The following is a 12,003-nucleotide window of genomic DNA, read 5'->3' as shown; positions in this document are numbered from 1 at the left end:
GCCCCCCCGAGCAGCCAAGCCGGAGCTGGTGCTCAGAGCGAGCAGATCAGTCACCGCAAAAATCCGCTCGCGGCTGTGGCCCCTTTAAGAGGCATCTGCAGCTGCCGCTTCCACAGCCTCTGTCCCACTCAGCCACTTGGGACTGTGAAGCCTCACATCCTTGCCCTGTCCTACCTTCTGCTGTTGCAGGTTGATTTCTTAGATTTCTCCTTAGATGTATGGCTTGTTCATTTAGCTCCCAGGCGCTTTTTCCTTGCTGTTTGCGCCTTGTTTCTGTCAGAACTTTGATTTGGTCACCAGGGGGATGAACAGAGCCTCTTATCATCTATGCCATTTTTCCCCCTGTGCTCTTCTAAATCGTGTGTGGTTGCAGTGGACCTCACTTGGTGATTTTAATTTATCCAACTTTTGGCTAAAGTTAATCCTAGATACTTATGGAGCCTAAGCTGATGCCTGTTGGGATCACAAAACCTTTGGATAAGACATTTCATAGTTGATTTCACCAAAGCCCCACATTGTTTTTATAGATGAGGCACAGAGGTCAGGGGATTTGCAAACAGGTGTTATCAGCCAAGTCTTGATTGAGGCACCCTTTCTTCATAGAGGTGCCCCTTCCGCTTTAACAGCACTACAAGAATGATTTAACTTAAGGCATCATTGCCCCCACCTGATTCCTTCCTCCTAGGATGTGTGAATATGTTGACTACCTGCACGAACATTTCAAGTATCCTGTGATAATCAAGAATTCTTCCTACATGCCTCCTCAGGCGAGCTTGGCTAGAGAGGCCTCCTGGAGCAGGGGCTGCCAGCCCCCACTATGCTCATTCTTGTGAGCTAGACCCTAGGCAGGGGTCCACAACCTCTGGGCCGTGGACCAATACTGGTCCGTGGCCTGTTAGGAACCAGGCTGCACAGCATGAGGTGAGCAGCAGGTGAAGTTTCATCTGTATTTGCAGCCACTCTCCACTGCTAGCATCACCATCTCAGCTCCACCTCAGATCAGGCATTAGATTCTCATAGGAGCACCGAGTCCCTGGTGTCAAAAAGGTTGGGGACTGCTGTGAGCAGTTTTGACTCCTTAGAGTTTATTTTTATATCTAGAAACAAATGGCTCTTTAGTTATCCCACAGCAAATTCCCAGGGCCTTAAGGTTAGGGTTTGGGGGTAAAACTGCAGAAAAGTCCTCTTGAATACCAGCCTTTCCGCACCAGCTGAGACCTTAAAACAGGTACTCCTTATGTGAAAACAAAACCAAACCTGGCACCATCTCGCAGGTTAGTTAAATTACAAGTTTTGACTACAATTGTGTTATCTGGGCCATTTATCATCATGTTCAAGAGATCGGGGCTCATTTTCATAAACAGAGGTTGAGCTACCGAAGAAGTGTGATTAGTTAACTAATCCTGGGAAGTAGCCAACAATGTGTCCCTCTCCCCAACTTCAAACAACCTGAAAACTTAATATTAATTCAGTTGCCTCTGAATTTTAGATTTAAAAGCATTCTAGGAACAGCAGAAATATATTAAATAAATGTTTTTGTTCCAGGTGTTTATTAACACTGCTCCATTTTTGGGTCTCTGATAGGATGCTGGTTATTCCACAGAAATGGAGGAATCTGTAAAGAAATACCAATATCCAGATGGTGAAGTCTGGAAGAAACTCCTCGCTGCTAAGGGGAATTAAGTGTTCAGTCCTAACACACCCTTTTCTTTTTTAAGTAAAAAGGTTTAAAATTTCTTGGGCATGGTTTTACAAAAATATGGGGGGAAAAAATCATCCTACCAATCAAAACAAATTCAGCCGAAAGTCATATTAACTTTAGGGATCAGCCCAGTAATCATTAATTTAGCTGATAAACACACATTCTCCTACTTAATCCTTAAACAAATTTAGATTTAACTAATTTAAAGTCCAAGAAGATGTTAAAATTTCTAGCAAGTGCTGGTACCCAGACATTCAGCTGTACTTTGAAAATAAGCAGCATGTTGCGTAATTTGTTGGAACAATTCCTTATTCTATTTAACACTTGTCATAAATTAGCAGAATAAAAATAGTTCTGCAGCACCATGGGGTATCTGGTGTGCAACGAAGATAAAAAGATCCCGCTGATTAGCTCTGAAACGGTTTAGCACTTTTCCTGATAAGTCTAAGCACATTACAGGATATATACCACGCTGAAACTGACGAGGGCAAAACGCTATTTCAGTATCTTTTATAACCCTTTAAAAAATACTTTTCCTAAATAATTATATTTTATAGATAAAATGCAGCTAGAATTAGATGAATCATAGACAAACAGGGAAAAATATAGTTTAGCCAGCATTTCTAAAATATACTCTACCTTTTCAGTAGCATCCAAACAAGAATATAGCATGTTTAGGAGGGTTCATCTATTTTGGGTAGGAACTATGCAGAATGACAATTAAGAATTAAAAACAAAAAACCAGATGAATGTAGAATACTTTATTATAACCATATATAAAACAAATACAATTTTAAATGTTCATAACCACGCAAACTATACATTATCATTATGACTGATGCTATTCAGCTCTAAAATTGAGGAATAGCTTACAAAATTCTTGAAAATCACTAAGCTTCATAAAAACATGGGACTGAAATGTATGTACACGTTTTTGTTAGGAATACATAACCCTTGTCCCCAGGAGATGGTGCCCAGAACCTGGTAGGACAGATGAGCACACACACAACACCTGGGCAAGCAGTAATCACTTCCATAAACAGAGCCATAGAGCCCAAGAGTGACTGGTGCAAATAAGGAAAATCAGGGAAGACATCTCGGGAGAGGTGACATTTGTGGAATGAACAGGATTGCCAACAAGTGGAAGGTGGGGAAAAGTAAGCAAAAGAACCAAGGTATATCTCAACCAATCAATACATAAATAGATGAAAAAATTTAATAAAAAGAACCAAAGTGTGAAGAGGAATGAAGATCCCAGGCATATCAACCTTAAGATTTCATAAAGAGGGTTGGTTAGTGGGAGGCGGGGCTAGAAAATTTGTCCAACATCAGGTTATTCTGGATATTAAATGCCAGGCTAAAAGAAAAGACATTTAGGAGATTAATGTTTTTACAAAAAATGAAAAAGTAAACTTCTACCAGGCAGCGTCTACGGTCAACTTCGCGAGCTCTGATTCTGTGGGGTCCTCACCAGGGTGCCCAAGACTGACGAGCCCTATGTAGCTTGTGGAGGCTTGAAGGCAGGATAAATACTGAACAGCCTTCCAGTGTCTGGGCTTGTGTTAACTCAAGAAGGTTGGGACAACAGTGCCAGAGGGTAAACATCAAACTTCACCTGGGAGGAAAGAAAGCTAGGAGAAAGCAGCTGGAGGGGAAAGCTTTCAGGATAGAAAAGGCCACGTTTGAAAAGGACTCACTGAGGAGATAAAGCTGAAGAACCTCAAAGAGAAATCAGCAATTTGCTTTTATAAGATTGAAGCTGATGAAGAGAAATGGGTGGCTGGAAAAGAAGGAGCTTTAGAAAGTTCTTTAAGAGGCTGAAAGAAACAAAAATCTCAGGGATGTGAAGTACAGCATAGGGAATACAGTCAATAGTACTGTAAGAATCGTGTGTGGTGCCAGGTGGATACTAGACTAATCGGGGGATCACTTCATAGCTTGTGTAAATGTCTAGGCACTATGCTGTACACCTGTAACTGATATGAAACAATACAGTCAACTCTTATTTAAAAATTAAAAATTAAAGTTAATGAATAATAACTGATAGGTCACCAACCTAATAGTTGACCTAGATCTTTCTGCTTTAGAGCAAAAAGAACTTTCACCTGAGCACCCAGTCGAACCTCTAAAGAAAGTATCCTTTAAACAACTCCTTTAAAAGCACTCTAAACAGCCATTTCCATTTTAATAGTTGGGTGAGGATTATATCCTTCAATCTGAAAGTCTTCAGCCTTGAAGTCATCAATTGTCTCAACTTTTCGAAGGATTTTGAGCTTTGGGAAAGGCCTTGGTTCTCGCTGAAGCTAAAAACAACATAGGACCATTATTTTGCTGTATCTGTACAACTTATTTTAATTCTGCTCTCAATGTCCCTTAATGAAACAAGAACACTATTTTCTCAACAAAGTATTATTTTACAGGGGTGTACCACTGTACATGCCTTGTCCCTTGTCCCTTATATAATAGTGGAGCATAACCGACTATCACAAACGTGGTGAAGGATATTTTGTGGAATCACGTGGTATCAGGAGTCTGGCGGCTCCCGATAAGTTTTTATAATTGAGCGCTCTTGGTAAATTTATTAAGGGCAGGACACAGTTTTTTACTTTGGTATCTGTAACTCATAGTAGGCTCTCAGAATGGCTATGTGAGTACCATAATCCCCATGCCAATTGTTCTCGGCAGAAAGGGCAAAGAAAGATGACATCTGTACATCTCACTTTCTGGTACTGGTACTTAGTACCCCATGGCATCTGTCACATTAGGTGCCCGTGGTTATCGAGGTATGTGTCTCTTTGTCCCTGCCCACCACCTATTCCTAAACCTAAGCCTTGCAGTCGGAACAGGTCATCTTATCTCCTTCATAGCACCAAGAAGAATGCCTAGTACAGGAAGGATTTCCATAAATCAACTTCTTATCAAGAGAAGGGACCAAACTACAAAGTGTGAGATAGAATTCTTACCTGCATTTTCAGTGGCTCAATGTGATTCAGGTAAACGTGTGCATCTCCCAAAGTGTGTACAAAGTCTCCTGGCTAAATTACATGGAAGCAAAAAAGTATTTTAATTTCAATCCCTTTAAAACGCATTATTTAAAAACACATTATATAAGCATGTAGCTATCTCAAAGCTCTTCAGAAAATAAAGAATTTAACAAGTGTTCCTTTTAAGAAAAGTTAATTCCTGTTAGTTTATATTATAAACAACCTATATAAACCTGTTTATACAGAACACAAGGACAAGAAAGTTCCACGGTAAACCAGTTCATATTTAAAACTAATCAGAATTCTCTGCGATCGATTTTTTCATGTTAAAGAATCTAAGAGTTCAGTGCTTTATGTTAGCGACAATCGTTCCTTCCCAAGAGCATCCCACCTTCAGGCCTGTGATGTGTGCGATCATATAGGTGAGCAGGGCGTAGCTGGCGATGTTGAAGGGCACACCAAGGCCCATGTCTGCTGACCTCTGGTACAGCTGGCAGGACAGCTCACCATTCACCACATAGAACTGGCAAAGGGTATGGCATGGAGGTAGGGCCATGAGAGGAAGATCTGAGGAGCCAGCACAGAGGAAAATTAAGATGGTAGTTTTAAAGAACACAACTATTTAGGCCAAGTAAAACAGGAGAGAAACAGAAGTCAACTCATAAGTGAAGTATCATGAGAAAGAACCACTGGGCCACAGTGACCTCCATAACTCACACCTTCCCCCTCATGACAAAAGCAGACCATTCTAATCCCAGGGATGGCATGAAGCCGACAGACACCTGTGATGTATGTTTACAACGGAAGCAACGCTGTCCCACCCAAGCTGAAATTACTCGCTTGTGCTACCTTCATAGCACCACACTACAAGTACAGGAGGAATTCATTCATTTGCAGGGACCACAGGAAACTAGTGTCTCAGGCACACCCTCCTGTATCCAAAGCTTCTATTATAGATGCAAATATTCCACTCTGGGTATTTACTACACTTTAGTAAAGTTTCATTTTATAATACAGTTGTTAACATAGAAATAGTAGTGATCTGAAACTTCATCTGCCTCCATTTAAAATGTTAAAATCTTGTATATATTTTCATAGGCAACTTAAAACCCATTTTAGAGTAATTATACAAATTAAGACCATCTGGGTCCAATCCCATCCTCTGAAGGTGAAAATAGGGCCAAGTGTGACTTGCCCAGGGTCACCCACCCAGACATGTGGCTAGGGGCAGTTCCCAGGGCCTGCCTCCCACTGCCTCCCATGCACAAGGCCACAGTGCTTCCCTTTGGGCTACAGTTAGAACACGAGAAGATGACTGGGATGCTTTCAACCTTTTGGATTCCAAGAGCACAGGATTATTCTTCTGTCATCAGGGTTGGTTTTGATCATGTCAATCACCTTTTGCAGTTGGTCTACTCCTTGACCTGAATAATCTGTAGAATTATCAGAAAGAGAACATGTGCACATAATCACAAAGGCCTTAAGAGGTCATCACATTGTCCTTCCATAACCCACCTTGGCCCGTGGTTACAAGATATCCAATGTACTCTACAAATTTCTCAGATCTCACTGGGTTATGATGAATTCAAGGCCTAGTCTAGGCTCCTAGGTCTGTCCTTTGGAGCCATAATGAAGTCTATTTTCTACGTAAGAATCCTTTAAATATTTGGTTGGTCATGGTGTCACCTCTTCCCTCTCCCCAATCTTAACAATTTGTTTCTCCCAGTGGTCCCCAAAAGACTTAAGTCTCTATACCCATCAACCATTTTTATCACACTTCACTGGCATGATCTAGTTTATTCTTGTCCCACAGAAAGTACTAGATCTTAAATAGAATATAGCCTTCCATACGCACAACAGAGGATTGTGAGTTTTCTACAACCATGACACTATTCTTCCGACATTCCCACATAAAATTACAACCTGGCAGATAAACACCTATTAGTTTGTTAATATCAGGAAACCTCTATAATCATTATACCACTTGTACTTTTCTCCCATTTCTGATCTTTGGACTTTAATTTGCCTCCTTCTGAAATGAAACTGGAAGCTGAGAAGTACGGAGCTTCATGTTCTCCTCTGGTTAAATTTCCATTTATTGGTACCAGACTATGTTCTAGTCCAACAGTTCTTAAATTTTTTGGAGGAATCAGTTCCAAAAAAGGCAATATGAAGGACTTAAAAAAGATGAACTGTGGTGGAACAGTCTGTGTCTTCATTGTGGTGGTGGTTACATACATCTATAAATGTGCTAAAATTGCATACATACATGCTAACGAAGACACATAAAACTGGAGAAATCTGATAAGCTATGGATTTTGCCAACATCAATTTATACAGCGTGTTACCTTTGGGGGAAACTAGGAGAAGGGTACAAGGACCTCTGTACTTTTCTTTTTTTTGCAACTTCCGGTGAACCTATAATTATTTAAAGGTTAAAATTTAAAAATAAACAAGAATGACAAACTCTCCTATTGAAGTCCAAAAGCTGAGTGGTCATACAACTTTAGACTAGGACATGATTTAATTAGGCACTTTGAGCAAGAATAAATAATTAAACAGTAGGCAAGATTTAAGACAGGGGAGTAGCCTCACACCTGGAGGATGTCCTAGAACAAAGGTTGCATACTAACAACCAACAGACCATTTACGTGCAGAAACAGTATGGACTACACAGCATTTTTTAAGATTGTGGTAAAGTTTTCATTAATACTAAATTTACCATTTTAACCATTTTTAAGTGTGTAATCATTGGCATTAAGTACACTCCCAATGTTGTACAACTGCCACCACCATCCATCTTCAGATCTTTTTCATCTTCCTAAACTAAAACTGTATACTCATTAAACAACTCCCCATGACCCCTCTGCCCAACCCCAGCAACCACCATTCTACTCTCTATCTGCACACGATTTTAAAATTTAATCAAATTGCCAACATTCAAAAAAACTTAAGATTGCACATAAAATGCAGATTTTAGGCTTTTATTAAAGAATTCTGACAATATCAGGCCCATATCCCTCTAGATGTGAGATGTGCCTATCCCCATTAGATGAGACTCATGCTCCCCAGGTTACTGGTCTCTGCCTAGCCAGCAAACTGTTACTTCCTGTGCATGTGTGTCCACCCACCCCAAGGTACGATTTTGCTTTTGTAATCCCTGACAGGAAGAGTCAAAAAACCAGGGCTGGATTCTGTGACACTCAGCAAATGGTTACAGAGGAAGGTGGACATCTAGGAGTGAGATGTTTCATCTTCTTCCACCCAGCAGGGTGAGGACGAGAGGGTGACCTGAGAACTGTACTATCACAACAGTGCCACCTACAGTGGGCTGGGTGGCTAGGTCTTGAAAAGAAAAGGGAGATCAAAGCCTCTGCAAGGCACTCCCTGGGTATCTAACCCCCCAGATGAACTTCCTTCCTTATTCCCCAACACAGCGATCAATCGTGTCACCAACTCTGAATGAAACAAGGTACAGAAAGTGCCAAGCACCCAATAATGCTAATCACCAAGAGTGATCTGACCTCCACAAGTTATAGTTGTGGCTCCTGAATCTGAAACAATCTCTCACAAGGTCAAAGTTATACAGCAGCTTCCCAGATACTTCACTTGAAACTGTGGAGCAAAGTCACTACGATGGGCGCTCAGGAATCTTAGGCAGCACTGTTTCCTCACCTGAATCCATATCTTTGTATTCTGCCCCAAAGTGCCTCCACTGAAAGCCATAAACTGGGCCCAAATCCCCTTCTTTTCTGCAGGTGAATCCCAGGCCATTTAGGAAGTCACGGGACCCATTGGCATCCCAGATTCTCACTCCCTTAGACGACAGTTCTTTAGCATTTGTGCATCCCTGGAAGAGATGGAAGTAGAGCAAGTGAATTCACTTAACCAGGAGATTTCTGAGTCATCAGGACCCAACCCCCAACAGCCTCCTCCCAATAAGCTGGCCTCTGGCCTGTGCTGACAGACCTGTGACAGGCTTCAACACATCCCTGCACGGCCCATCCCATCTTTAAGCATGGTGGTCCCAGCCCCAAATTGGAGGGCCTCCAGGACAGTGATCCCTTCTTTGGAACCACCCTCTCAAGTCTTTTTTCTTGTTCCCCTCAACTAAATTTTCTATACTAAACAAACACCTCCAAGTCCTTTAATTATTCCCACCCTATTAGTGGTTTTGTGTTTCTTAACCAAATGTGTTCTGTGTCGGAGTGTGATACCTAGAGTGAATTTAATGCCTCACATACAATCTGTTTGGTGTACCTTAGATCTGGTGTATAGAATACTTCTACAAGATGGCCGAATCAGACTAGCTTTTCTGGCAAATGAATCTGTCACATATCTTATATATGCCACTATCAAGTTATGTTTACCCCAACCTGTACTTGCACAGTTAAGGTCTTATTGGTTTGTTTTCATTTTTGCCAAGTACAAGCCTCAAGTTGATCTTCTGTCTTATTAGATTTGGCCCCTGTTATCTTAACCTGTATCCTGATTGTGAGTCCAGGTCAAGGACAGACCCCTATCAGCCTCTGGTGCCTTCAGGTATGATAGGCTCTGTTACAAGCAAAGCTATGGTGCAACACAACCTGGGCTCTGTGCCTGTCCTCTAACATCATTCTTTACCTTGATAAACCACAGCAACTCTTCCAAAACACCCTTCCAGAATACACGTTTGGTTGTCAGCAGAGGAAATTCATCTGAAAAAGTTTGCCATATAACTTCAAGATGGAAAATAAAACATGCCACCCAACTTTCCACGTGGAAAAAAACTGCCCCAGAATATTAGACCTTGGAGTGAACACAGGAATAACTGGAAAACTTCGTCTCCTGCCTAGTGGGCGCTCTAGATCAGGGTGGCGCTCTAGATCAGGGTGGCGCTCCCAGGCTACAGTGCAAGTCAGTGACACAATTCGGACAGAGACCACCCTCCAGAGCCCTTCATCCAATGGACAGAGGAATTTCACACAATGAGATGGGGCAGGGGCCAGGCAGGGGTACCTGTGAGGACAGGCAAAGAGAGACCATCCACTACTCTGTTGATGTGACTCCTTTGCAGAGGTGTAAAGACAGCATACAAAGTGTGCCGTCAGGCAAAGTCTGAAGGTTCCCAGAGCTATTCCATGATTATCCTGCCAGGAGAAACTTCCTCTGGACTCGGGGATAGTATAAGCCACACTGGCCAAAACTACAGAATAGTTTTTAAAGATTTGCAAAGCAAATTAACCTATGTTTTAAGTGTCCCCAAAACACTAACTGTTGAAACACTTTATATGCCTGATGCTATTTAATCCTCAAGACAAGCCTCCATGAGGCAGTTATGATCTCCACTTTATAGGCACCATGGCAGAATACAGAGGTTTGCATCAAATGACAGAGATATAAATGTAAAAGCCTACCTTTAAATTCAGTACCTATTCAGTTGTATAGTTGATATTCATGTAACAAGGATAGATTTTTCAAGTGCCTACTTTTATGAGTATTTATTGCCTGAGCATTATTTCCTCCATTTTGAGCACATCGGGAAGCTGAAGATCAGAGAGATTAAGTAACAAGGTTTAAACAGAGGGGCGGGAGTAAAAACTAGGTCTGTGGCTCATTGGAGCCCACTACACTTAGAGCTGCAGGAAGGTGGGTCCCTCTGCTCAATTGAATTTCCCAAGTTGTCCTAGCTAGTTCAGCTACTGCGGCGGGATATTTTTCAGTCTTCAGAATGGGTGTGGAGTGTAGAGACGGTTTCTCCCCAGACCGCAGTAAACCTGCTTCACCAATATGGGGTCCCTCGCCCTCCACACCTGTGTCAAAGATATATGTCCTGTGCTCACCCCCACTCCGCCCTGAAAGTCTGACTCTGACCCCACCAACCCCCAATAGACACTTCTTCCCAGAAGCCATCCTATTTTAATGGAAAAGACAAGAATTTCTACTCGGACTCTCGAGTTGCTGTTTCAAGGTTTAAGAGGAAAGCTAGTTTGGGGGACCAGATGGGAAAACTGTCACGAACAAGTTCCCGACCCTGCCTCTAGGTTCGCGCTCTTCCCGCCGTCGTTGCCCCGCCTACATAATTTTGGCTCCAATTTTGAATTTGCGAAGCGGAAGGGCCAACACAGCGAGGGGAAGAGTAACAACCCAGACCTGTAGCCACGCCGCGGCTCAAGCCCGGGCACTTCTCTCCCACTCTATAGTACGAGGCAAACTCTGCTGGTCGTGCCCGCTTTGGGAGAGACAGCATAACAGGGTGATTAAGGGCACAGGTCCTGGAGCCACAAGGACCTGCATGGTTTTACTTCCCAGCCGTCACTCCTGTCCGTGTGACCCTCCGCACATCAGCTCTCTAATCCGAGCTGCGGCTTCGGCGTCCGTAAAGTGAGGATAAAGATGCTTCCCCAATCTCTCAGAACTGAGGTTAGGACTAAACGTTAACCGCGGGCGCAGCCTCTCCCGCGCGCTTTCCTCGGCTGCAGCTCGGAGCCCACCCGGCGGGCGCCCTCCCCCGCCCCTGGGGCAGCCGCGGTCACCTCTCAGGCTGTAGCGCGCCTGCAAGCCGAACACCGACAGGGTGCCGGTGCCGGTGCGGTCATTCTTCTGGAAGCCGCAACGCAGGATGTGCTCGATCTGCTCCAGGTACTGCAGCTCCCCGTGGGGCTGCGACTTCGCGCCCCACTCCTGCGCGGGGGGCAGCAGCTGCAGGCGCGGGAGCTCGGAACCGGAGGCTGGCATGGTGCGGGCGCGACTGCTGAGACAAAGACAACCGCGGGAATGCAGCCTAGCCGTTTTAACCGTTTCTTTTCCCGCCGCTTAGACGACTCCGCCTCTTCCTACTGGATGAGGTAGGGTCCGCCCCGAGCCCACCGCGTCTCACGCCCCCTCACGTCCCAGGAGCGCGCGAAGTCGCGCGCTGGGTGGAGGCAGTGTACCGTACCTCACCGCGTGCGCCCCGCACAAGCCTCCAGAATCCGGTCGCATTGATCACATTTTAAAAGTTAAGAACCTTTGTCCTAGACAGTAATTCTAAAGACTGTATCTTGGGGCATTGGCTGAGAAAGACCGCTCTAGTTGGCAAGTTTCGGGCTCCACTTCATGCTGATGCAGTGGAGCCTGGGACATCTCCATGTGTTCGAAAAATTAAAAACAAAGAAAACCTTGTTATTTGAGCTATGTTTTCCTATGGCCGGTGGGGGCGTGCTAACAAGTGATTTACATTTTCATTTTCTCTCATCCTCACTGAAGGCCTGCAGCTGGAGCAGGCGGGAAAGGCAGCTTTTTTACATGACGACCAGACGTTTTCAAACTTTAAATAGCAAAAATTTAAATTTTAGT

The 12,003-nt window shown here is 43.5% G+C and overlaps 2 protein-coding genes across 2 annotated transcripts in view; one reads left to right on the top strand and one right to left on the bottom strand.

Moving 5' to 3' along the window:
• Positions 1 to 2,322, top strand: part of ENOSF1 (enolase superfamily member 1) — a 26,895-nt gene extending 24,573 nt beyond the window's left edge. Inside the window, 2 exon segments of the mRNA XM_025038550.1 lie at positions 686 to 767; positions 1,585 to 2,322. Coding sequence (XP_024894318.1) covers positions 686 to 767; positions 1,585 to 1,683 — 181 coding nt within the window. The 3' untranslated portion in view covers positions 1,684 to 2,322.
• A 126-nt stretch (positions 2,323 to 2,448) lies between these two features.
• Positions 2,449 to 11,473, bottom strand: TYMS (thymidylate synthetase). Its single transcript, XM_025038626.1, has 7 exons — positions 11,202 to 11,473; positions 9,310 to 9,383; positions 8,362 to 8,536; positions 6,018 to 6,119; positions 5,078 to 5,253; positions 4,666 to 4,737; positions 2,449 to 4,005 (listed from the first exon to the last, which is right to left on the bottom strand). Exons 1-7 carry the CDS (start codon positions 11,401 to 11,403, stop codon positions 3,868 to 3,870), a joined length of 939 nt encoding a protein of 312 aa, XP_024894394.1. The 5' UTR covers positions 11,404 to 11,473; the 3' UTR covers positions 2,449 to 3,867.
• Between the last annotated feature and the right edge of the window lie 530 nt (positions 11,474 to 12,003).

Source organism: Pteropus alecto, unplaced genomic scaffold, assembly GCF_000325575.1.
Source record: "Pteropus alecto unplaced genomic scaffold, ASM32557v1 scaffold146, whole genome shotgun sequence".
Classification (NCBI taxonomy): Eukaryota; Metazoa; Chordata; class Mammalia; order Chiroptera; family Pteropodidae; genus Pteropus; species Pteropus alecto.
The sequence above is the reverse complement of the archived record's forward strand: the minus strand, read 5'-3'. Positions and strand labels throughout refer to the sequence as shown.